The sequence below is a fragment of the Canis lupus genome, chromosome 9, assembly GCF_011100685.1.
Source record: "Canis lupus familiaris isolate Mischka breed German Shepherd chromosome 9, alternate assembly UU_Cfam_GSD_1.0, whole genome shotgun sequence".
Lineage (NCBI taxonomy): Eukaryota > Metazoa > Chordata > Mammalia > Carnivora > Canidae > Canis > Canis lupus.
In genome coordinates this window covers 23954771-23981965 of record NC_049230.1, presented here as the reverse complement: position 1 = coordinate 23981965, position 27195 = coordinate 23954771, and the positions used below count along the sequence as shown (strand labels likewise).

At 41.0% G+C, this 27195-nt stretch overlaps 1 protein-coding gene across 1 annotated transcript; it reads right to left on the bottom strand.

Moving 5' to 3' along the window:
* KPNB1 (karyopherin subunit beta 1) lies at positions 1-27195 on the bottom strand. The gene is made up of 22 exons (XM_038547515.1): positions 27057-27195; positions 26895-26953; positions 24555-24737; positions 21023-21223; positions 19948-20100; positions 17559-17618; positions 16892-16981; positions 16423-16533; positions 15531-15632; positions 13513-13737; positions 12178-12369; positions 11284-11414; positions 9797-9944; positions 9408-9479; positions 8054-8198; positions 6770-6852; positions 6104-6211; positions 5530-5673; positions 5326-5431; positions 4546-4660; positions 3795-3956; positions 1-3063 (listed from the first exon to the last, which is right to left on the bottom strand). Coding segments are annotated over exons 1-22 (2631 nt in total). The 5' UTR covers positions 27097-27195; the 3' UTR covers positions 1-3062.

Here is a 27195-nt window from a genome sequence, read left to right as displayed (position 1 = left end):
TTGAAAATAAAAATAAAGCGGACTTTATTTAGAAGATAAAGGTGGTGGTATCAGTTTTGGTTAATAAAGTTGGGCTCAAGTGTTTTAACAGGTCTTTAATGCCATCACAGACTGGCATGCCAAGGGCATTCTGAATGCCAATTACAGACTGAAGTTGTTTCGAAACCAAGATGCTATCAAAAGCTGATGGAGTTGAGATTTCTCTTAAAAGTCAGACTAACACACTTCTTAAATATCAGAGTGACTAGATTACTTGGTTCTGAAAGTGAAAACACTACACTGAGCAATTCCCCTCCTTCTCAAGTCCCGAAGGCAACATTACAATTGCCTCCTGACAGTCAACATTTCAACGGGAGCTGAGGGGAACCAGGAAAATGAAAAGCAAAATTAATAAATGTAATTGTAATTGATATAGGCAGCTGCCACTTGTGGCACACCAAAGCCTAGTCTGATGCCCATTTTCTTCACATTTGCACTGACATCTTCCCAAGCAGACGGTAACTACATTCTTGAAGGAATGTGCCAAGACTAGGGTGGGGAAGGCCCAGTGAGTGCACAGAATGTGTTTTTGCATCCAGTTGCCTTAGGTGGTACAACTGATTAAGGACAAATCCCCACTCTGGAAAACCCACTGGCCAAAGGTAACTGGGAGAGAGGATTAAATGCATAGCCAGTGTGGGAAGCCTGCAAGGCACCAAGACCACAGTCCAACCAGCCCCCTTTCCTCTTCTCCATCATTGGATGGATCTGGGAGAAAGCATTAACAGCACTTGTCAACTGCTTCCCTGGAACAAAACATGACAAAACACACGGAAGGTTTTGTTTCCATTATGGTTCTCGGTGTACTTTATTCTCCTGCTGTCTAGCTAAGCAGCCCACACAGGACAGAAATGGGTAGCACTGAGGAATGATCAGATTTTTTTTCTCCCCAATATTCCTGCCCCCTCCCTAAGCCCTGACCAACCCCTACCTATCAGGAATGGTTAGTATATCATCCTCTCCTTCAAGAAACAGCTAAAATTTCAACAAGGCATTAGAGGGTCAAGTCTCTTCATTGTTGGGCTTAGGAGGTGGTGCAAACTCTATTCACAATGGAGTCTTTCCTTTAAACACTTTTTTTTTTTTTTTGTACACTGGTTCATAGATCGGCACTTGACTTTGAACCTGGCACCAAAAGGCACAATATCTGATACCCTGTACAAGAGCTATTAGAGATGCTGCCATATGGATGAGAACTGAGCCAATCCCACTTATGAATGGAAGGCTTGGACAGGGAAGGGGAAATGGCAAAGAGAAAAACATAAGCCCACATTTTTTGCTAGAATGGAAATGAAAGTGGGAATTTAAGGTCTTGTGTTTTAATCCTCCCAATACCAGGAAGCAATTAAAAATCTTCCTTGGGTTTTTTGAAAGCAGCGTATTCAAAATGCCAGCAAAAACTCAATAACTGCAAAACCAAAAGGGGATCAAAGCTCACTTATATCCCTCCTTATTGCTGAAAGATTCTAAAACCAAAATTCAGGGTGCCCTGTTCCCTTGTAAAAGGGAAAATAACTTAGTCTCATTTATGGTTCTCATACCACATCACACTTTAAAAAATATATTAGTGTGTGTGACCAGGGGAATGTTTGACACCACTTTAAATCTTCACCTTCAGTGGAAAAATAAAACCCTTTTCAAGTGCCATTCTCATCACAAGAGTTCTAGTATATATATATGTGTGTATGTGTATATATATACTTTTTTGTTTTCTTGGTTAGTTGGTTTTGAAGTGCAGCAAGAGACCAATACCGCATTGTAGTCAATCAAATAAAAGAGAACAGAAGGCCAAGCAGTTTCCAAATGGTTATTTTATCAGATTGTTTGAACATTAAATTTATCCTCGTTTGCAATCCAAAATAGTTACCTGAAGTTTTCTGTGTGTGTGTGTGTGTGTGTGTGTTTACTTTTATTGTATATTTGTTTTCTAAACTCTTTGGCACAATTTTCTGGGGGTGTTCAGACTATCACGATACATATTAGGAGAGAACTTCTCTTTCATGCTGCCAATTCTGAGCATCTAAATTTTGGTTTGTTTGGATTGTGGCTTTCTTTTGTTTTTGAAGTTTGCGTTATTTTTGTAACAATTGTATTTTAATTTGTTCTAGATCCTCTAACTCCAGAGTTCTTTTTCTCCCCCCTCCCCCCCACTTCTACATTCACAGTTGAACCATATTATTAGGAAAGGCGCCTTGATGAAAAGATCAGGATACGGGAGCTCTGACCATTCGTCAGTGTTTTCCCTAGAAGATAATTAAAAAATAAAAACAAAAAAACAAAAAACAAAACAAAAACCTAAAGAGCGTCTTTCCTTTTTTTTCTTTTTCTTTTTTTTTTTTTTTTACACATCTCTTGTGCTGCATCAGTAGACAGAACTTCGGTTAGTTTTATGAAATGCAACATCTAACCCCTTTTTTCTGGGAAAAAGAAACTGCAATGACTTGAAGTTGAGAATGTGGATACCGCCTCACTCACACACACTCATTCTCAGACTGTAAAGAATCCCTCAACCCTCCTTTTAGCCGGCACGCATACAGTACCGTGTGGCAAAGGTACACCAAAGGTGGGCTTGAGACTCAGGCTCCATCTTTCTTATCAGTAGCAAAGGGCAGGCTGCCTTTTACAACAAAGCACCACAGCTGAACCCAGTCCCTCCTCCTCTCCCAAACCAGTCACTCCACTCGGCACCGGCCAAAAGACAGAAAAGCTAGTTCTAGCCTCTCCTGGGAAGAGATAACTTTCTTTTCTAAGCAAGTAAATCCATCGTTTTTCTCTTTTCCAAGATGGCCGACGTTATGGTTTTCTACGAAGTCAGTGCTTACTTAGCTCACTAACAGCGCTGCTGTTGGCGGCTGCGGCTGCTGCTGTGGCAGGATTTTCAATGTGGTGTGTTTTCAAGCCTCACTCACTCATCCTCTCATTCCCAAACATTCAGCATCCGTGCACACTCCTCACTTCCGGGTTTTTCAAAAGATTGGAGATTTCCAGTGGGGGTCTCAGGTTATCATCCCAATGGTAACAGATCTAAAAACAGATGGAAAACAGGTCAACTTTTGAGATCACAGATAACCAGGAGAGCCAAATGCTTTTCTGATTCCCACAATCAAATGCTCATAAGCCCAAAATGAATCTGTCAACTTCTCAAGGATTATTTTTCTTGTATTCCTATGTGCCAACTACCTGCTCTCATTAGCACTTACATTAGAAGGTGGCAGGGACACTAAAAAGATAAAACTCAAAATAGTGTTTTACTGAGATCTATGGAGTAAGAGGATGAGCATGTGAGAGGAGAATAAATTAAAACTACATATAAAAGTAGGGGTCAGACAACTCTTGACTTGGGACATCTTCTGCAGAGCCACACAATGCCTAAAAGCATTGCAGTAAAAAAAAAAAAAAGGAAAGAGCAGGAGGAAGGGAATAGAGTAGAAAAGAGAATTCTGGGAAAATGCCATTACCAGTAACTTTATTAGGGCCCAAAATCAGTTGGGGACTTCACTGACTTCTAGTTACATAAGTTCTGTTCTTCATCACCAAGAGGAATCAAACACTTGGCTCAAGGAAATACTGAGGATGCCCAACCCCTCCACTAGTACAAGCCTAAGGAACTAAGGCTTGGCTCAAAAGCACTTATATGGGAGAGAGTACAAAACAAAACACCAAGAGAAAGGCATCCCTTGTTGGAACAGTCTGAAGAAACTGTGCCTCCTCCCCTAGAAAGTGGAAGAAAGAGGGCAGTGGGGACAAGCTCTTACCAAGCTTGGTTCTTCAGTTTCCTCAGTTCTTTTGTTGCCCATGTAGCAAGGGTTTTTGCTTTGTTAGTCTTCGATCTCCGTCCTTCTGTTAACAGTTCATGGATCATTGGCCTAGCTTCTACTAATTTCAGTACATCCTTTCCAAATGCTGTACACAAGTCCCTGTGCAAAATAAACACACCTAAATGAGCTCCTGGCCTCATCCTGCTTTCCTGTTTTGAGCCAGTGCTAAGCTAATTGTGGGTCTCCTAGGATTCGCCTAGCTTTTAAAGTTGGAAGAAATTTTAGGGAAAGTCAAGCACCTGATCTCTAAAGACGTGAAAAAGGAGGTCTAAAGAGACAGGATGACTTACCCTGAGGTCCACAACTAATTTGTGGTTCTTTCTTCTAATGATATCTCAGAAACTTTCAATAGGGGAGGCTAAACATAGGCAATCTGTTGACCAATCTCAGAATATGGGATGGACACACATCTGATGCTACTTCTATACCTCTGAGAATTCACTTTACAGACTTTACCGAAGAGAAGTTAGAAATCTGGAGGGTCTGGGATGAGACTAGAGCTAAGGTCTAGAATGAATGATCACCTGTCAGAACTTGAAACAGGACACCATGGATTCTATTAAAGAAATAGCCATACCAAATAAGTGGGTAATTACCATTTAGGCTACTCTCAAAAGTTCTTTACCACAGGTCTTCTCATTTTCCACGAGAAGTTCTATTCAGCTGTTGGAAATAGGATATAACCTACCCTATCAGTCCAGCAGCACAAGCTACTACTCCGTCTGTATGATCCTCATCTCCAGCAATGTGGTCAATGAAAGACAGAATAAATTCTACTCTGGGTTGTACCAGCATGACATCCGCTATAATAGAAAAGAAAAGGTCTGATGAAGCTGCCCCACCTTTGGTAGGACTATATACCCCATTTCAAAATTTCCAAATATATTACCCCGATTAGGCAGGTTTAGGCTGGAGAATTAGTTGCATATAGTTATATCAAACTATTCCTCAAATCAAGAGGTCATCCTTCACGCTAACAAAAGAGGCAGATACTCCTCTTATAAGCATAGAAATAACAAATGGAACCTCTCCTCTAAGCCCATGACATCAAAAGACGTAAAGGACAAATATTTCCCCAATCAATAACAGAAACATCATGTGGGAGAGGAAATGTGCTCTCTTAATCTTTTAATTCAATTGCACTGGAAGTGTGTATGTGTGGTGTGTATACGCTCAACAACTGCCACTCAGGGCTCATGTTGATATGACTAGCACCAATAGCCTTGCTGGATCCCATTCCTTATGGTGCTCAAGAAAGGTAAGACAAAGTAGAGGAAGCGGGGCTGAAATAGCAAAGACTATATCTTTGGATACTCTTCCAAAGCTACTTTCTTCATGAGGGTACTGTTCCTTCTCCTTCTCCCCTTCTTCTAAGCAATAGGTGCTAGTTCATAAGCTACAGAACCAAAGACACAGCCCATTTGGCTACATGAACTCTGGACTAAGTCCACTGGGTTTTATACTCAACGGTGCACGTTTTCCTGGTCTCCCTTCAATCCCTGGACAATTCCGGTATAGGCCTCCAAGCAGCCTTCTCTTAGCTCATTCAGGTAGTCCACCATGTCATAGTCTGACTGTAAAAGACATCATACCAAGAGCCTTTAGTTGTAGGATTGTCAGAAATCCCATTCATCCCATCAGGGCTGGACATAAAAGACAACTTTAAGCTCACCTTGTCCACCTGGGCTTGGGAGGCCTGCTGAAGAGTATTCAAGACAACCTCTAGATATTTTTTAAACTCTCCACCAATAGCAAGAGCAATATCACCAAACACTGACAGAATCTGTGGTTTCACAGACCTGTGGACATTTTCATTCTGACCGGGGGCAGGGGAGAAAAAGAGGGAAATCAAATTAATTAAAGCCAAAATATTCTGTCTAAAGGTTAAAGAAACATTTTTAAAATAATAAAACTACTAATACACTGTACAGACCTTAAGGACATACCTGTACAGACCTTAAGGACATACCCAAAAATTAACAGTGGCTATCTCTGGACAGAGGAACTACACATATATTTTACTGGCCTTCCTGCCCACCCTGTTCCACGTATTGCTCATGGCTTCCTTTAGTTAATTTTACAACCTTACTTTGTAGAATCACATTGTGAAAATGAAAATGAATAATTTTCTTCATGAGGCTAAGGCCAACATCCTGGCAACCCGTCTGTGCCCTCACTTCGTTTTTAATCATCTTTTCCAATTTCTTCAAACGCTAGTAAATTAGATTATGTGTGTAGACACTCACCCCCAGGTTTTCCAGCAGGAGCTGCATCACCTCATCACAGAAAGGTAAGATGTTGGACTGCAGAGCTCGGCATAAGTCTCCTACTAAGCCCACAGCTGCCAAACAAACCTGCAAAGAGTCAAGGAAATGATCTCCGAAACAGAAAAGGCCACCTGCAGGATAAGGCCATTATTTTTATTTGGCCACTGGTCCTTTATCACTTGAGCCTAGAGCTGAAGAAAAAAACACATCTATCTCCTCAAGTAAGTTAAGTAGGCCCCATGCACAGTGTAGAACCCATCGCAGGCTTGAACTTAAAAACCCTGAGATCAAGACTCAGATGCTTAACCAACTGAGGAGGCACCTAGGCACCCCGAGTTCATTTTAACAATCCATACAGCAGAAAAAGAGTGAAGACTCTTCAAGATATTAAGAAGGGACGGAAATGACAATATTCACTGGGAATGATGATGACAAGAGCTCAGTGGTTTAAAAAAAAAAAAGGGAAAAAAACGTTTTTTCAGGGTGCTAGGTTGAGGCATCTAATATCCTGCTTTTCATGGGCTACTTTTAGTTTCACAGCTGGGGACAATACAGAGACTACCTGGACTTTGAACCATGAGGTAGTTATCAGGAATAAATAAGAATATAAAGAATATAAATATCCTTTTAAAAAGCATAGATTACCTGGTACTCAGCATAATTTTTCAATCCAATGCCCAGGAAGGGTTTAAAGGCCTCCATGTACTTTAGGAATTCACCACCCAACACTGTAAAGAAACAAACTATTAGCATCACAGGGTATCACAGAAGTAAGCAAAAGTAACCATGCCTGCTCTCTCAAAACATATTTATTCCACTCAACAGGTTGGGCAGGTGAAGTGTAAGTTAACTGTGGATTCTATCATGAAGACAGGTTATCTCAGACAAGTCAAATTCCTAAGTGCTAGAAAGGCCTAACTCTTATGTCCTGAAGATAATGCCAAATCTCTAGAGTGGGATTTCACTTTGGCTAAACCCAACCAGCCAACCAAGGGTTTTTTTTTTCTCAAGGGTTAATTTTGAATTGGATGAGCTAATAACACTGCCTCTTTGGCTACCTCCTTCATCTGTTTACGCAACATGTCTTCTCTGGCGGCCAGCTTTAAAACAGGGTCCATCCTTGGGCAATTCCATCAAGGATTTATTTAACAAGCTAGCCAGGGAAAGCAGACTGGACTTTTTGCTCAATTAGCCACTCCAGGAGCCAAAGTGAACTTCTGTGCCCTATCAGGGTAGTTACATGTGGCCAGATCAACTCTCAGTTGAACATATGCTCCTAATGCTAGAAATAGGTCTGGTCCTCAGGTAATAGCTTTGGTCATACACCATCCAGGCCAACCCTGAAGAAGCATCTCAGGTTTCTTAAGAGCTCTTTAATGTGCTTCTAATGGCCCTTCAAAGAATCTTAAGCAGACATGGATTCCCCAATGCGATTTTGTAGAGTCAAACATAGAACAACCAGAAGACCAGTTAATTCTTAGAACTCTCAGTTTTTCACTCCATCCCATATGGAGCATGAGGATGTGTCAACATGGAAGTTCAAAGTATTATAACCCAAACCAGGAGGTACCAAGTGCCAAGAAGAAAATAGAAACCTTTGTTTCCTCTATCCTTGGAAAGGAGCCAAATCTCAATAAAGCAAGTAGACTTTCAGAGGAAAAATGAACCCAACAAATAAGAGGTAGATGATAACTGTTTTCCCCAAAAAACTCGCCAATCTGAGTTGCGGCTGGCTCTCCATTTATTTCAAGGAGAGCAGCAGGGCACTTGTGCATAAATTTACACTTACATTCAATCCAATTTTGCCCTCAAGTCATGCCTCAGTAAAAGAGAAGACGGGACCATGCTTTCTGTGATCAAAAGTGCCCCATGGCTGCTGGAAACTCTTACATTCTAAAGACATTCCCTGCCCAATTTTGGCTCACTGACCTTCCACCAGTGTGCTAACTGCCATTAGGGCATCCTCTTGCACTCCCCCAGACCCAGCTGTGCTTTGGAACATCCTCAACAGGGAGGCCATGACCACATCAGAGATCTGCAAAGCATCTTGATGTTGTACTTTCCGGAGAACATTCTGTGAAGTGAACAAGAGTTCAGGATCTGTTGATTCCAAACCCTCCAATCAGAATGCTATATATATATATACCTTTCTAAAAAATCAATTAAGCCCTGTGACTTTTTTTTGGAAGGGCCAAACAAACACACTTTTTGTGCTCAAAAGCTTTCGCAGTGTAAATCTTCTGCAACAAAACATACATTTTAATACCCTTCTATTTCCCAATTCAGAATGAAGACAAGATAATCTACCATGGTACATAAAGCTATCTCTTCTCCATTTCATTTATGTCTGACACACCCATTAGCAGTCTCCATATTGTAGTCTTTTGGAAAGGCAGTTGAATTTCTTTCAGCTTTAAAGAAGGACAGGTTATATAGTTCTTACTCATAAAACAAGAAAGCAATCCTTCCTGTATCTTATTTACTTATGACGGTCAAGAAACAGTTCTGGTAAAGTAAAGCCAACCTGAATTCCCCTAATTCAATATTCCTCACACCTCCCTCCTTACTCTTTAATTTGTTTCAACTAATGTTACCAGATCATTCCTGTATTTGATGACTAAGGAAAGATCTTAACAGTCAAGATATTAAAAAAACAGACTGTTTTTTTTTTTTTTTTTTTTTTTTTTACGTTTGGGTAAGAAAGAGAAAGGAGATGTACAGGGAAGATGACCAAGTTAGCATCACTCAATACTAAAACCTAGTATCCCCCTAAGCGATAGACATGTTCTAGGGTTTCCTGATCTTTGGTAAAAAGGGGAACAGCACCTCAGTCACTCCATCCAGGAGTCCAGTCATGAATGAGGAGTGATTTTAGTTTTTCCAGCCTCCCCTCAAAAAAGTCTATTCTGAACAACAGGTACTATAAAGGATTTAAATTATAATAAAGTTTCCAGTAGGAACTGTTGTTTCAGAATATGATGATAGAAACTCAAGGCTATATTTTTAGCTGAGTGAACCGCAGCTGGAAATCAGATCTGACTGGGCTACATTTGGACAACCCAATAAAAACCAAAGACTAGAAGCTGCCAGCACAAAATAGCTGTACAGCTGGGAGGACTGTCACAAACCAAGTAGTTGCCTTCCCTACTGCAAAAGACAAAGTCTGTCTTTATGGACAAAGAAGAAAGGAAAATAAAAAATCTCTCTCCCAATCAACCACAGATGAAGACCTTTTGAGAAGAGTTTCTGATCAGCATCAGTAAGTGATAAAGCACCGTCATACCTGAAGAGTGGCACAGAGCAAAGACTGAAGGTCATTGAATTGGATCCTGTCGGATGTGCTCTGGATGTGGGACTACAAGGAAAAGAACATTGTCATATTCTGAATAAACACCCTCTAAAAGAGTTCTAAACTCCTTTAGTGCTTCTGTTTTTGCTGGGTTTGCCAGGACCATCAAATAATCTTTACTGATGCTTGTCGGAAATAAAAAACTTACATATGTGTATGGTGTGAAGCGTGTAGGAGTAAATTGGGATGAGCAAAGCAGATTTTTAGTGGTATTATTTTGTATAAGCCTTCTATCTTTCTGAAAAAATACATACTTCCACGTAAACGTCAATACCACCAAGAGAGCATATGCCCCCGCCATACCAGCCTCACACCAGCCTCACCTCCATCTGAAGCACCTGCTGCAGTCGCTCCATGATAACCAGAGTAGTTTTCTGAACCGCGGGATAACAATCCTTGGCACTGTTTTTCACAATTTCCATCAGAGATTCATATGCAGAACTCCTCAGGTTGTTCTGGTGTCCATCAGGTCTGTAAAGAACACACAACAACAATCTAAAAGTCTTACCTGAAAAAGAATAGAGTTGTTATGATGTAAATCTTGTCTCACAGAAAATAAGGAATCCAGAAACCAATACGGTTGTAAATATGGTTGGAGTTTGGCAACACAATACAACCAGGAACCAAATTTTCAACTACTGAGCCAATGGCTCTATTTACTATGGATCTCCAGGCTCGGTTACACTTTAGAATGGCTCTGTGGAAATGGGACTAAAATTATGGGGGAAAAATTAGTTTAAAAAGCTGAAGCACTCATGTGGACAACCAACAAGGATGACTGACATGCTAAGAAAAAGATAGCTCAACTTTCTTCATTCATCTTTGAGATACTATTATACAGAACTTTGATCAGAGAAGTAGAGATAGAACTAGTTAATCATGAAGAGTTTATACCCAGCCTTTTTCCTAATGGTTTCTTTTGAGCCAAAACCAAAATAATTAAAGGTTGTCCCAATTTACAATCTGTTAAAACTACATTTCAGGGGCTCTTGGCTGACTTAGTTGGTGGAACACATGACTCTTGATCTTGGGGCTGTGTTTGAGCCTCACACTGGGTGTAGAGATTACTTTAAAAAAAAAAAAAAGACTCAAAAAATTTCAAAAACTCACTTACAAAATAACTGTATTTAATGCCATATTCTTCATCTATTATCAAAAGTGTTGGGGTGCTTGGGTGGCTCCGTTAGTTAAGCATCTGCTCAGGTCATAATCTCTGGGTCCTAGGGTGGAGCACTGCACTGGGCTTCCTGCTCAGTGGGGGGAGTCTGCTTCTCTCTCCCTCAAATGAATAAAATCTTAAAAAATTCATGGAAGCAATTTTTCTTATACTATAATCAAATAATTCAGCTAACTGTAGACATAGCAAAATGAAGGGACCTCTCTAGATTAATCCCTCTCACCTTTTTTTTAGGAGAGAGAAGGTAGGGAGGGAACAGGGAGAGAGAATCTTAAACAGGCTCCACACTCAGCTTGGAGCCTGGTGCATGGCTTGATCCCACCACTATGAGATCATGACCTGAGCTGAAATCAAGAGCTGGAGGCTTAACCAACTGAGCCATCCAAGCACCCCAAATCAATTGCTTCTTATATAACTGTTTTCTGACTTTACTTGTATAGCTGAACATTCTTTTTTTTCCAGGATCACACCCTGGGCTGAAGGCGGCGCTAAACCACTGGGCCACTGGGGCTGCCCTAAGATGAACATTCTAATGTAGACATAGTCTATAGACTATTTTAGATTACGTGCCCCTCACACAGGGCAGAAGGAGCAGGATGCAGATACCCCCCGTTTCTGTGTAGTATCCGTCACCTGTCTGTGGTCTCCAGGAGCTTCTGAACTATGAGTTCAAAAGAAGAAGATAAGCAATAGGTAGCTGGTTCTTCCTGATCATCAGCCACATCTGCAGCTTCATAAGCAGCTTCAGCCAGACTAGAGAAGGCCTTAAATCCAGACAGAGTTATTAGTATTAGTCCTGAAAAGAACCCTACCCCAGGATAACCTCATTTTTCCTTAACACTCCACGCGCAGTGTTCCTTTCCAATTGATCTATGAATAAATCAATGCTAACAAATCCTCAACTTTTTCTGTCAAGGTCATCTCAAGACCATCTCTTCACAGACATCCTTAAAATTAAGTATTTGTTTATTTATTTATATTGTTTGTCCTATCCCAACTCTCTCAGCTGCAGAGTACTTTCATCTACCACACACACTTGCCACTACTTCTTTTTCCACTTACAGAAAGGCTTTTAGCCCCACTCCCCTTCCTTATCTGAACTTCCTCGCCCACACCCACAAAGGTCCCTAGTGAACCTTCAGCCTGTACTGACTCAGCACTTGGGCCGCCTACCTTCCCTTTTGCCCCCTTCTCAGCAATGGTACTTTTTGTAGCCAGCAACCCTCTAACTTAATCAAAATTTCTTGTCCCCAGTCAACTGAAGGAAGAAAACCAGGTCCTGATGGTTTTCCCAATGGGTTAATATGACTGTTCTAAGTGGTTTGGGAACCAGTCACCATGAGTCAACAGCTCCCACTGGCTCATGCAATTGGCATTCCTCCACATTTTAAGTAAAGAAATTAGGAAGGAGATGCTATTCAGAAAAGGCCTTCCAGTGAGGTAGACCCATTTCTCTCCCAAATGTCCTATGTTCTTGCCAAGGGCTCAGCCCTGCTCCGTTATCTCAGCATGAAGAAAACCCCTTACCCAGCACACATTTGAAGCCACTCGGGGTTCAGCACTGAGGCCCTCAATCAGACACTGCAGCAGGGGAGTCAAGTAGACATCATTGATGGCAGCTTCAGGGAGCAGTTCACAAATTCGGCCCACAGTCCACGCAGTTGTATCTCGAACAACTACACTAGGGTCTTTCATTAATTCTATTAGGGTGGGCATAGCCTGCAAATACAGCAGTTATTAGCAGAGCAAAACAAAGATTAAAATTCATGTTGACTGGAACGGAAATACTGATAGTCACGATTTCTAAAAGTTTTATTTAAATAATCTCTATACCCAATGTGGGGCTCCAACTCACAATCCCTAGACCAAGAGGTGCATGCTCTTCCAACTGAGCCGGGCCAGACGTCCCTTGATGGTTGGGTTTTAACCCAAAGCACCAATATAGTTTGTCATTTTAAAAGACTGTCATATACCCAAAAGTATAATAAAATCAAAGTGAAAAGTGAGAAGCACCTTAGCTCCAGTCATGATTTCAGGGTCCTGTGACCAAGCCCTGCTATTGGGCTCCCTGGTCTGCAGGGAGCCTGTTTCTCCCTTTCCCTCTGCCTGCCAGACTCCTTCTACTTGTGTGTGTGTTTGTGCGCTCTGTCAAATAAATAAAATCGTAAAAAGTGAAAAGGTGAAACAGTCCTCTCTTCACCAAATCCCAGCATAGAATCTTATTAAGAGTCTAGTATGAATGCTTTTATCAGCCTTTTACTGAATCACTCAGGTGATGCTTCTAGATGCGGCTGTGATGGCATCTGGCTGTATTTCAAAAGGCTGAGTTCCATACACTAAACACATTACAATGGACTCTTGTATCACTTGTAATAGTAAAATAAACATAGCATTTTCACAATAGTTTTCATTACATAGATATCATTTTGTCTTATGGACAAAACCATCACATTGCTAAGAATTATGGGGAAAGTTAATGATATAGCAGTAAGTGAAAAAATAAGTTTTAAGACTACTGGCCACTGAGAACTCTATCCTGTTGCGCATACATATATGCACACAGAACCCTGCTACACAGATAAATACTAAGAGTTAATAATGCTATTCCTAGGCAATAGGATTAAAAGTGACTTTTTCTTTTCAGCCTTTTCTGAAATTTTCAAGTCATGACTTTTGTAATAATAATTTTAAAGAGTCAAGAAATACATCTTATCATTCCTTCACTGACAGCAAATAACAATCCAAAATAAATTTGGTGCGTGATTATGTATAGTTTTGTTTTTAAAATAGAGGCACAGTTTCAAGGAAAAAGTTCAAACAACAGAAACTCCACTTTCCACCCTCAAACTTCCTCAGCTTCACCTGGATAACTAGTGGTTTGAGCTGATTGGGCTCTGGTCCTTCCAAGATACAGCCAAAAGCCATGACTGCCGCATCCCGGTACCGCCAATCAGGGTTCTTGATGTGTTCTTTAATGAAGGGGAGGACATGTGGGACAATGTCATCTTCACAGCAGGTGGCCAGGAGCATGAGGCAGACGCCTGCTGCTTTGCAGGGGTTCCAGTCATCGTCATCATCATTCTCATCCTGACAAGAGAGTTTGGCACTAGTTAAATTTATGTTCAAATAATCACTGTAATTCAAAAAAAGAGAATTACTAACTCAAAAGGTCTTCTGACTACTCCCAAATGTTATTGGAACTTAAGTTTGAGGGATATAAATATAATATAAAACCCTTATATTTTAATTTCTTCCACAAAGATTCATCACAGCATAGCCTTTGGTAAGTAAGATGCATACGGAGGCAAGTCCTACTTAGTACTATACAACGAGATGGACCAAGTTCACTATGTGCAACAAGAAGGATGAAACTTGAACATATAGAAAGCGAAAGGCAGAACAGGAAGATATGCTGTATGATTCCAGTTCTATGAAGTCCAAAATCAATAAAATAATCTGTGGTGGTAAAGGGGAGGGAATGAATGAGGAAGATGAAGGCATGAGGTGGCTCCTGGCTCCTGGTGTGCTAGTGACTTATTACAGTTCAACAGGAAGTTAAACGGAAAAAAAGATTCCATTCAGATCTCCCCTGAAACTAGAACTCAAGGTTCATCTTCCTTATTGTGGCTACCCGTATTACCTAGTAATTCAAAAGTAGGCTGCCTTGGGGTGCCTGAGTGGCTCAGTGGTTGAGCGTCTGCCTTTGGCTCAGGTCGTTATCCCAGGGTCCTGGGATTGAGTCCTGCAGCAGGCTCCCCTTGGGGAGCCTGCTTCTCCCTCTCCTTGTGTCTCTGTCTGTCTCTCTCATGAATGAATAAAATCTTTAAAAAAAAAAAAAAAAGCAGGTTGCCTTATGCCGCTTCAGAATATTACATACCTAAAGAACGATTTGTTTCCAAATACGAAAACCACAATACAAAAGTGAAGATACTGAGATTGAAAGACACAAGAAATAACTGTAAAACTGAACCAGGATATGAAAATGAGAGGACACCCAGTCCATTTCAAACCAAATACATCTTTACTTATATCTTTTGAGATTGTTATACCGAAGAATCTTTCCGAACACCATACCAAGGAAAACTCTGATGCCTAAAGTCAAAAGAGAATGACAACCAAGATATACTTCACATAAAAGAATTTCTATATTTACCCATTAGACTCAAATCTTCATGAAGTCCTGTTATTTTTATTTTGTCCTGAATCTCATTGATGTTAACGATCACAGAAGAATCAGAGTAACTCTTTTTTTTTTTTGGTTTGGTTTTGTTTTTGAGACAGCGCATACCCATGTGCAGGGGGACGGGGGGTGGGGGTGGGGTAATCTCAAGCAGGTTCCACACCAAGTATGGAGCCTGACGCGGGCTTGATCTCACGACTCTGAGATCATGACCGGAGCCAAAAACCAAGAGTTCAATGCTTAACAGACTGAGCCACTCAGGCACCTCCAGAATAATTCTTCTCTAACCTCATCAAGATTTTAAATGTATATACGTACTGTGAACTCTTGAAAATAATCCAAATATTAGCAGATACTTGAGTGGCCTAAAACTACCACATACCTCTTGCTAACCGTTCTTTACTCCAACTTTTATAGCACATGTCTCCTGCATTATTTTGGACATGGTACAGCACTCAGGAATCAGCGTGTGTAGCTTGTTCACAACTAAGGCTGAAACATCCAGACCCAGCTCTCCTTCGCAAACAACCCAGAGCCTAGAGGATCTTAAGAGATCCAGCTCGGCTCTTCCCAGTCATCTATAACAAAACATGAACCAGCTAAAGAGTTGCTGAGTTCCTTCATGGAAATTGTTCCACAGCAAACTAACTCTCAATAATATCTCATGGCTTACCCTGGCTAGATTTGTGAGGTAACTCACCTGTTTAGTTAGTGTCTGTGTGAGGATTGGCACCAGGTACTGTAGTGCTCCCTTGGCATAAAACTTGCTGGTGTGCTCAGGGGGTCGTCCTTGTTCTGCTGCCTGAGGAGAAACATAAAAGCAAATTCTGGACAGCAGCAAACAGGCTGGTACTAGAGGCATACAATGAGAGCTGCCCAGGGGTTTGTACAGAAATACACAGAGCAAATGTAACATTTGCTGTGATCTTTGGAGGCGCTCATTTCTTTGGTCTACTTCAATGGGATTCTTTTAGGCCATACATATCTTCTACCTTAAAGGACCAAGGCAACCTTAAGAACTACATTCCTTTTTCACAAGCTCGATTCATATTAAGAAGCTGTCATCTAACTAACCTTTGGATCAAGAGATGTACTAAGTTTACGTAATGATGCCAAAAATAAAACTGGTTCTTAAAAGTGTGCAAGACGGTTAAGGCTGGAAAAAAAGCTTGAGTTCAAAGATTACAAAGTGCAGACCTAGCCCCTTTGTCTATAATGAATTCCTTCACCAGAGTTAGTAAGCTGTCAATTATGCATCCCATGCTTGCATGAGGACTTCCAAAAGGAAATAACTCAGCGTTGGACGTCACCTTGTTAAATTGTGACTGCCTGCTGCCCCCTTGTGTTCATGGTAGTAACATCAACATTTATAATAAATCACGTCTGACTGATCCGTAAAGCATGAAATGCCTCATTATGGGTCTGTCTCCCTCCTGAGGGGCTCTGGCTAGCAGAGAAAGCAAAAGCTCTACAAATGGAGATGCCCTCTAAGCCCATGCAGAATAAAGCTTTCTCAGAGGAGCTGAATACCCAAAAGGGAGCTATGTCAGACAAATAATTCTCCTGCTGCACCAACTCTCTCCCAGGCTCACCTCGGAAGCCTCAATGGCCAAGTCCATTTCCTCATCACACACATTGGACCAGAATTCTATCCCTTGTAGGGCCACTTCATCAATGTCACTTTTCATTGCTTCAATTGTGATCTTTCGAGGGAAAGAAAAAAAAAAAAATGACATACCAGACACCAAGTAAGTGCTGGTTCAAGTTAGACCTGCACTTCCAACCACAGACATTCAAGTGTCAAAAATGTACATTTATGAAAGCTAGGTCTGAATGAAAGGTAGAAACAGAAAATAGATTTTAAAAATATACTCTTCCCCACCACAAAGGAAGCCCAAGTCTTCTTGGCACATTACTGATGGCTTAAACATAACACTCAGACTCAAGGAATTTCCTTGGTTTCGTAATACTAAGTAAAAAATTACAGAAATGACAAAACATCAAGAATGATGGGCTTTGCAACTAGCTACATGCTAACATACATAAAATAGAAATACTTACAGCAAAAAGAGCAGGACCCATATACGTCTCCATATACTGATAATACAATGACATTATCTTTACCAGATTCTGTAAGGCAGCCACTCGTACCTTTTACAAAAAAAAATAAAAAAATAAAAATAAATAAAATAAAAAAGGATTAATAATGTAGTCTGACAAAGAGAACTACATCACACAAATGGGTCAGTAATCTAAAGGGCCAACTGAGGTACATTTGGGTTATGTCAACATTTCTTTAAAATTAATCTCTTAAAATTTTTTTCACCATCCTTGTTTATTTTTCTTTTCTCTTTAAAGGTGCCTCTGGAACCTGTGGAGGGCTAAACTCAGGAATGCTATTCAGACTAGATGTTAGTCCCATCTGTTTGGAGGATCCAGGTTTAAGTACAGCAACAGTAAACCTATTCCAATGGCTACAATGAAAAACAATCACTTGTATAACTTACAGCAATTAAGTAGCAAGGGTGATCAAAAACCATTTCTTCCTTAAATCTTTTCAGAGGACGTAACTTCCATTATGTTAACTAAGTACAATTTTCCTCTCTTTTATGAAGAACAGTATTAGTCAAACCTTATTTCTGATGTCACCTGATTCCCAGCATTTCAAACTACTATGCTAGAAATGGCATTTCCGAGAGATGGATTTTTCATATGAACTCACACTTACCCTTGTATCCGGACACTGTGTGGCTTCACAGACCACCTGCATAATAAAGTGCCTTTCGGACTGCAGGAAGAATAAAAGTAAAAGATAATAAGAAGAGTACAAACCATATATGTGAAGATTGCTAGACTATTCTCTTCAGAGAAAACCTTGCACTTCCCATCAGCCCGTAACCATGAACCAATCAAGCAGCTTTTCCCTGACACAGTCCCTACTATATGACCTGCCTTCTAAAGAGGTCCCTAATTTTTTTTTTTTTTAAAGATTTTATGTATTTATTCATGAGAGATACACACAGAGAGCAGCAGTCTCCAGGCAGGGAGCCCGATGCAAGACTCGATCCTGGGAACCCGGGATCATGCCCTGAGCCGAAGGCAAACACCCAATCGCTGAGCCACCGGGCATCCCAGTCCCTAATCTTTTAATCCCCAAAATGATCTTCACTAACAAGACTCCAAGGAGGAAGTAGACAGGAAAATGTAGGTCACAGGGTTTAAATATAAATGGTTAAAAAAAAAACCCACAACCCTACATTAGGAAAACCCACTTCTTTATATTTAAAATCTAAGAGAATTCGAAACATCTGCTTTACTTAAAAATTTGTTTCCTGGGAGGTGGCAAATCCCCACCAATCATGGTAAGACACAGGAGAATACAACAATGAAGTGATTTGCTACTATCCTAAGTCTTCTGAAATCTAAAAGGAAAAAGTCTGTTTTCTAAGCAATTAGAATTACAATTTGCTTTGGCTTCTTAGACCTCCCTACTTTGTCCACAGTAAGACCAAGAAATGGCAAAAAGCACAGCTAAAGTGTCAACAAGTATACAAAAATACTTGCAGACCACATACAATCCAGTGATTCCACTTGATGATAGACCCAAGGGAACTAAAAGGAGGGCCTCAAAGATCTATTTGTCCACCTACATTCATAGCAGCATTATTCACAAGAGTCAGAAGATGAAAGGAAGCAACCCAAAAGTCCACAGACAGATGAATGGATAAACAAAATGTGGTACATACACAAAACAAAATGTTATTCAGCCTGAAAAAGGAAATTCTGACATAGGCTACATGTATGAACCCAAGATATTATGCTTTGTGAAATAAGCCAGTCATAAAAAATCAAATATTGTATGATTGCTTACACTTAAATAACGTATCTAGTGTAATCAAATTCATAGAAACAGAATGTAAAAAAGTTGCCAGGGCCTGGGAAGGGGAAAAGAGGGGAAAAGAGGGAGTTGGTTCTATGCATATAGTTTCAGTTTTACAAAATGAAAAATTTCTAGAGACTGGCTGCAAAACAACATGAATATGCTGAACACTATTGAACTATACACTTAAAAATGCTTAAAATGGTAAACTTAATATCATTGTAGATTTTAACATGAATAAGTAATAGGCGGAAATATTTTCAGACAAGATAAGCTTTGTTTATATATTAATTTTCAAAAGCATCTTCCAAGGAGTTAATTAGCCCACAACTTCTACAATTTTTTAAAAATCAAACTCTATGCCCAGGGTGCCTGGGTGGCTCAGTTGGTTAAGCATCTGCCTTTGGCTCAGGTCATGATCTCATGGTCCTGGGACCGAGCTCCACATCAGGATCCCTGCTCAGCAGGGAGCCTGCTTCTCCCTTTCACTCTGCCACCACCATCACCCCTCTTTTGCTCTGTCAAAATAAATAAATAAATAAATAAATAAATAAATAAATAAATAAATAAATAAATAAAATCTTTAAAACTAAAAAATCTATGCCCAACAAGGGACCAGAACTCAAGACCCCAACCCAAGGATCAAGTTATATGCACACCGACCAAGCCAGCCAGCCCTTTTTTATTTTTAAAAACTCTACAACTTCTGTGTTTAAGATTTTATTTAAGGGAGAAAGAGAAAATGCATGTACATAAGTGGAGAGAGGGGCAGAGGGGGGAAGGAGAGGGAGAGTCTCAAGTAGACTCCATGCACAGCTGCTGAGCACAGAGCTCTCCATGGGGCTTAATCTCACAACTCTGAGATCATGATCTGAGCCAAAACCAAGAGTCGGAAGTTCAACTGACTAAGCCACTCCAGTGCCCCAATTTGTTGGTTTTTGTTTGTTTGTTTTAAATCCCAGAGCGTACCCACACTTTGATCTGCAAGAGTAAAAACCTAAGCTTAGAAACACTTCAGATCACATTTTCCCACAAAGCCTCATGAGAAACAGCAGACACCTACTCCAGTCACTTCTCACACAACACAAATCTTAACTAGAATGGAAATGAGTGCACCTAAACCAGATGGTACTTTCTAAGCCACAAACTTAAAAAAAGCAACAACAAAATAACAACTTTCATTTAACTCTTACTCCTTACCTTCCAAACCTACGTCTTTTTGTCAAAAGAGACTTACCTCTTTGTCAAAGTTTGCTTTGGTGAACTCCAATGAGTTCAGGAGTGCATTTGTAGCCGCCAGCTTCACATTATTACTGGGCTCTTCTTTCCTCATCCCCTGGATTATGGCAGTCAGAATCTCATTGGATTTATCCTGTAGCTGCTCTGGGTCCTGAAACAAGCAGAGAAGTGCAGTGAGTAAAATAATGAGCTCATGACTAATCAGCAGTCCTTTTAACTGTGAAATCCACTAGAGTGAGTATCATGACTTTCTCTGATCTTTTTCCATATATTTCCATTTAGGGACAAACCACCTGCAAAATATCCTAGGGCCTGAAGTCCAAAATTGAACTGAAACAAGTTAAACTCATCAACTTCATCTGATTTCCTAGCATAATGACTCTGGGCATGAGGTAATGCTGGCTTTTTCTTCTCCCTTCTGTGCAAACGGAAAGGGCAGTCTGATGTTTTTTTCCAAGGCCATCTGTATCAACTGAAGTAAAGCTTCTGAAGGCCAAAGATCAATGCTTGGGCCCAACACCTAGGCAGTCTAAGTCCAGGTCAAGTGTGGACTTCTTTGCTTCATCAAGTCTATATGTGGAAACAGACACCAAGGTGGTAACCTCAGCAGCAGCCATAGTCCCAGGAGGGCTACATTTCACAAACTGCTGTGCCTCCAGTGGCTAAGCCAACTACAGCAAGAGCTGGCAAAGTGTTTCTGTGAGATAGTAAATAAAAAGGAAGACAGCATCCATGGTACCCTGAGGACCTTGAGAAAGGGATCGGGGTCAGGGATGTTCCACAACAGAACACATCTTCTTTTAGAAATCTGGAATCTATACCTCTCCAAGCATACAGATTTCTTTGTTCTGAGCTTGGGATCCTCAATTCTCTTTAGTTTAGGGCATGATTAGCAATGTGAGGATCAGTTAGCTATCCCAATACAGAAGTCTAGATTAAATAAAGCAGTCCTACTTGCAAAATACTCTGTTGTAGCTTGGTTTTCTCCATCACGTAAAAACAATCCTAATACCAGGCAAGTCACAACTAGAGGGAATCAGCTATCTAAGTTAGATACAGAAGACCGTACTTACTATATCTTGGCAAATGTAACCAATAGCTTCCAATGTCGACTCTTTCATGTGCTCTGTGCTGTTGGGGTTTGTGACATTGGCCACCAGCTGAGGAATGAGTTCTGGCCACTGGTTCACCGGGATCTCTGCACAAGCAATACCAGCCACACATTGTGAGGCAGAACTAGGCCGGTAAGTTTCTGTGCCCAAAGTCTGCAAAACCTGCGCCGCACACACACACAAAATAAGATGAAAAGTATCAATTACTAATACTATTTGAACATGTTTTGCCTACCACCACATCTCTTAGATCAGTCTGAATTTTCTGCAACACACACACAAAATTAGAAAAAGGTATATACAATATAGTCCGCTATCAAAAAAAGAACCACCAGCTTCACTAACCAACACCAGCACAATGTTGCTACAGAGCCTAGAAAAGAAATCAACCACTCCCTACTACCAAAAGGACTTCTCCAAAGCCAGACATCTCACATCAATGTTCAACAAAATAAGTAGTCAGAAGGAGATAATGTTAGAAAGCAAAGAAGACAAAATTAAGCTTCTAGGCTCCTTGCTAGAGGTACAATGGAAGGATGTTCACAGCCTTGTTTTGTGGATAGAAAATGTGGGACTTCAGAATGAGGCTAACTCTGGGCATTCAAATGGGTCTGATTCACAGATCATAGTCTAGCCTGATTCAAGGAAGAGACCCGTTCCGACTTATGAAACGTGAAACAAGCCTTCTTCCCTATGGTCAATGACAGGTTAGCACCCCACAGTGACTTTCATACAAAGGCCTTGGTCAGGGAACATCACTAGATGCAGATACAAAGTTACTGATGTTACTAACACCTAAGAATGAATCCTTATTTAACTTTCAATCTGGAAGGATTTGTTCTGTTTGCCCAAGAATCAGAAAACTCTTCTCTCCACCATCAACAGATATCAAGAACTAGTTAGATATGTCAATTAAAATGAGATCCGCTTCTCATTAAGCAGGTCTTGTTTGAAGAGATAATCATACGAGGATTTATGTAAAGGGGAAAGGCACAGGTACAGATAAAGTATGAAGCCACAATTGACCCAAGGTTAATCATTACCACAATCAGCTAATTCAGTCAATGAACTAAGAATCACCAGTCCACTCAAAAGGCAAACAGTTAACTGTTCCTGGCATGAACACAGGACAAAGCGTAGCTGCCAGATATTCAGGCCAGCTCTGCTGACTGGGTCAGGTCACTTAGTAGCCTGCTTTGTAGCTAATAATAATGAACTCCCCATCTTTCCCCCATACAGTATATCATCATCCCTGCCCGCCCCCACTGACAAGAGCTCTGCCCAGTAACAAACTGTTCTGATTGATCGTAAATGAAGGTTTTGCTCTCTAGGGTTACCAGAGCCAGGATGACTCTTAAAAAAACTGTTATGTGGAAGACATGGAGCACGGAGGTAGGGATGAGATGACCAGTCTAAAACAGCAGATGCAGAACAGGTATTAACCCATGTCTGACTGAGAGCTCCAGGTCAGGGTGCCTTTATACTACATATACCACACTACCTCCTGGTACACGTGTGGATAGCACTGAACCCCACTGTATCTTTATCTTTCCTCCTTTACATTGCTTCTGGAAGACCCCTAGTTAGCATTACTTGAGGTGATTTACAGACCACAAAGGTCGGTTTTTGTTTTTTTTTTAACCTAGGTGGTAACCCTAATGATAACAGTCAATTACCAGAAATAAGAGAAATAAAGGAGTGAACTCTAAACTGTGTCCAAGACCCACATTTCAAAAAATAAATAACCATCAGCCCTGAGAAAGTATTCATTACCAGAGCTGCTGTGAAAGGGAAAAAAGGGTATGATTAACTGCTAATTTTCTTTCGTGCAGAAGGGTTCAACAACACATACGCTAATTTATTCAAATTTTAAAAAGTCTTAAGACTGATGTGCCAAAAAGAGTCAATTACAGTTCCAATCACATCTCATCTCATTTACTATTGCATAATTTCAGCAAGATAAGAAAGTGAATGGGCACTACAAGCACCAAGATTCCCAGTAACTGACTGATGGAATAAACCTCAATCATATCAAATTACGAAGAGAAGATTAAAATGTTTTTACATAAGCAGACTCAATGTGGACAGAAATTGCTCTACATATTCCAAAGAAGATTCAAAATAAGTTGGCTTTCAAAACCTAATCATGAGTACCTTCACACAAGACTAGAGAGAGGAGTATATAACTTGAAAGAGAAGTTGTTGCCCTAAGAGGCACAAATCTACCAAACACCTGGAAATAGCAAGTATGATGTGTATAACCATGACATGTGCAACTACACATTTAGGAGTCCCCCAATTGATTTCCTCTCAAATACCAAGGATCAATTGCTTGACTTACCATTTTCTATGCCTTATGCACATAAGACAGACTGCTAAAGAACCTCATTAACTGGGGAGTGCAGAGGACATTTGTCCATGTATTCTAAGTATCTTTTCCTGTAGCTAGAATTACGGATTTTAACTCAACAACAGTCACATGACCTCCATGATACAGAGCAAGGGACATTCAATTTTCCTTAAAACTCATCAGTCCACTCTTTAAACACCCTGATTAAAAGCCAGATATTCCTAAAGAAAGTTTTTCATAATTTACTAAATAGAAAAAAGCACCATTAACATCATATTGTTATTTCACAAACTCTTTGGCTTAAAAGGCCCAAGAGATCATTTAGCTCCTCTTTAAACTCCACATAGTGCCATGCCTAAACCATTAAACAATGAAAATGATCTACAGCACAAGTTCAACAAGAGCCAGGACTGAGGAGAATGAAAAAAAAAACATTTAGGAAGACAGGATTATTTAAAAAATATTCCCAAGCCTCACTCCAACAAAACACAATCTCTGGAGGGAGCTTGGAAATATGTTATTGTTAGCAAATACCCTAAATGATTCTCATACTTCAAGTTTGGGAACCAATTTGTATACTATTGTCAATTCACCAGAGATTCTACAAATTCTGGCAACCAATTAAAGTTCCCTAAAAAGCTGGTTTACCTTAGCTTTAAAAAAAAAAAAAAAAGATTTTATTTGAGAGAGAAAAAGAGTGTGCACTCACGAATCAGAGAGCACTAGCACAGGGGAGGGGCAGAGGCAGAAGCAGACTTCCCACTAAGCAGGGAGCTCGATTCCAGGACCCTGTGATCATGATCTGAGCCAAAGGTAGATGCTTAACTGATGGGCCACTCAGGCGCCCCTACCTTAGTTTTCTGAAAATAATTCCAATGCATTTATTAATGGGAAATGATGGCAGAGTACAGACAAGCTGAACTGAGAAAAAAATTTAAGTCAAATACAATTTTTTTTCCTTCAAGTGAAGCTTAAGTCTCAGAATTGTATTACACTGTCAGCTCTATCCCATGTAAATGACAAAAGAACTGACCAAGATGTTTCTTTTAGGGGGTCCAGGAGAGGATGGGGAGGTGGGGTGGAAGACGAGGTTTCTAGTTCCCAGAGGCTAACAAGACTTTAAAAGAAAATAAAGTTACTTACGTAATTCTTAACTTCCCGTCGAGCATTAGCATCAATTGCAAGCCACCTCTGCTGATATTGTGCCTTGATATCTGGATCTTTAGATGTCAAAGAGTTCTTGATTTGTAGACCAGCTGCAACTCTGGCAACCTGACTGTTTCCTGGATTTGCCAGCACTCTGGACAGTTCCACAAGGAAAGTGGGCTATTAGAGAAAATGTGTTTGTGAATGAAAGTATCTTTGGAATTTCACCAATTAAGAATACCTTATAGAGCACCAAAACACTGGGGGAAACTTAAGTTTTTTAGAACATATAACAAACATCTTGGAAAATGCTACAATATCTACTTCATAACTCCTATAAAAATGTTACATGGTACACAAGTCATCCATCTTCTCATGCAGCCTCAGCATTTAACCAGAAGGTACAGATTTTCCTATGAACATCATTTTTAGTCCTCAAATCTTCATATTAGATCTCCTAAAATAAAGTTTGACAATCTAGTAATCAAAGGATTCTTCTATTTAACAATGCCCAACAATAAATATGTTAAATGAATGACTATGTGAAGACAAGGTAGAGAGTAAAATTTTCTCGAAATTAAAAAAATTAGTCTGAAAAGAATAATAATTAGGGTGGCTTTTGATCTCATGTAGGCAGGTAATCTTTGGTAACAGAGATAAATACTTACAAACCTAAAACACAGATTTAGGAGGCTAGTCCTCTGTTTTAGCTTTAAGTGTTTAAGGAGAGAGAAACACTGAAAAAAGACTTATAGATGTGATTAATATTAGAAACAAGAGGAAGTGAGAAGATAAAAATGCCAAGACAAATTTGCCAGGAAAAAATATTTTACATTTAACAGCCAACAGTTAACACGCTAAAGGCTCCCATGCATTTTGAACTTGAGCTGTCCACTGAACATATAGTACATTTCTGAAAAACTTACTGAACCTTTCGTGATGCGCAGGTCCCCAAAAATGTTTAAAAATTTTAAGACACATTCATCTTCCCTGCAGAAAGCTCTGTCCAAATGGAAGATAACAGGAAAAACCAAAAGCAGATAGTTTCTTACCACTAACGAGTCTTGCAATCACAGAAAATAATTCTTAAAAGTTTTATTAATTATGTACCACTAAGGAATGTTAAGAATGTCAGAAGATAAAATGTTAGGAATAGAATAAACGGCTTCTTGTAAAGCCTTTGAGCAGAGGCAGAAATAGGAATATATCCCAAATAGAAATATTATTGGTCTTTACTAGCAGAAAAAATCCTTTCTACGGAAACATAAGGATAAAAAGCTAACTAGTAAAAACCAGTGCCAAAAAAAAAAAAAAAAAAAAAAAAGGTCATTTAAGGCAGTTTGTATAAAATAAGCCTTGTCACTTTTTTGCTTACATTTCGTCTAGATAACAAAGGAACATGTTTGGTTACAATGTTATTTAGGCTTATTACCTATTACTTTTAAAAGATGTCAAATACCATCCACCCTTCCATCTCCTCCCCATCCCCTCCCCCCATAAGAGGGACATCAAAGAGAAACGACACTGGTACACAGGCTGTTTCAACCAATCCATCCCACATTTTTAAACAGAGGCCCAGTCTAGCGGATTTCTCTTCGTTTTTTTCCGTACCCCTTAAATTTGAAAATACGATAATGAGGAACTTTCCTCTGTGATTTCATCTGGAAACAGGCCCGATCAAGGAGGAGTCTCAGCCTGCTGTATGGGTATAGATTCAGTCTCTACCCATCGAAGTAAAAACCAAAAACCAAAAACTGAATAATCCTTTAAACGAATACCCAGGAAGCAAAGGGAGAAATATTGCCGGAGTGTGTTAGGAGGTACTCGGGTGCCAGGCCTGGCCATGAGCACAGTACCAAGGGGCATAGGAAAGGGTAGACTCTGGGAAGTAAGGGGGGAGAACCACAAGGGCCACGGGACAGGAAGGAGAAGCCGGCCCGGGTCAGCACAGGGCGGGTAGCTGGGCGCCGAGCTTCCACATGGCCCCTAGGCCCGGCTCCCCCACCCCCACCCTTGCTGAACACGCAGCGCCGCGCAACCTAACTTCCCTTCCCTCCCTCTTTCTCCCTCCCGCTGCACCGCCGCCCTCAAGCCGCGCGGCGATTGGGCGGCAGTCACCCCGGCGCGCCGCGCCATTGGCCAGCTGCCGGGGCCCGGGGCGGGACACACCCACCGGCTTCCCGATGGCGGGGTTAGGTTGGACCGGGGTGGGGGGGAGGGGGACGGGATGGGGCGGGGTGGGTTCCCGAGGCCTGGGCCTCCGGGAGGGCGGGAAGGCCCGCACGCAGGGGATGGGTGGCCGGCGGGCGGGATGGTGGACGGCGGGGTGGCACGCACCAGGTTTTCCACGGCCGCACGCTCCAAGAACTTCTGCGCCGCTTCCAGTTCCAGCCGATCTGGGGGGGGAGGAAAGTGGGAAGGGGACAGGGTCAGAGGGGCCAGGACTTCCCCTCCCCCCACCCGGTCACCTCAGCCCGACCCCCGGCCCCCGCGTCCTACCGGGAGACACGGTCTTCTCGAGGATGGTGATCAGCTCCATGGCGGAGGGGGTGGCGGGGACTCCTCCTAAGACGACGGTCCGGCCTCTCGGGCGGCGGCTCTAACTGGGGATGGGGGTTGGGGGTCGGGTGGGAAGGGA

Excerpts from the sequence above, each read along its gene's own strand:
- KPNB1 (XM_038547515.1), bottom strand. The coding sequence starts at position 27,096 with ATGGAGCTGATCACCATCCTCGAGAAGACCGTGTCTCCCG. Across the intron at positions 6,853-8,053 it reads AGTTAGCACACTGGTGGAAG|TGTTGGGTGGTGAATTCCTA; the intron begins GTCAGTGAGCCA and ends GTTTCTTTACAG. Across the intron at positions 4,661-5,325 it reads AGACCAGGAAAACGTGCACC|CGGATGTCATGCTGGTACAA; the intron begins GTTGAGTATAAA and ends TTTCTATTATAG.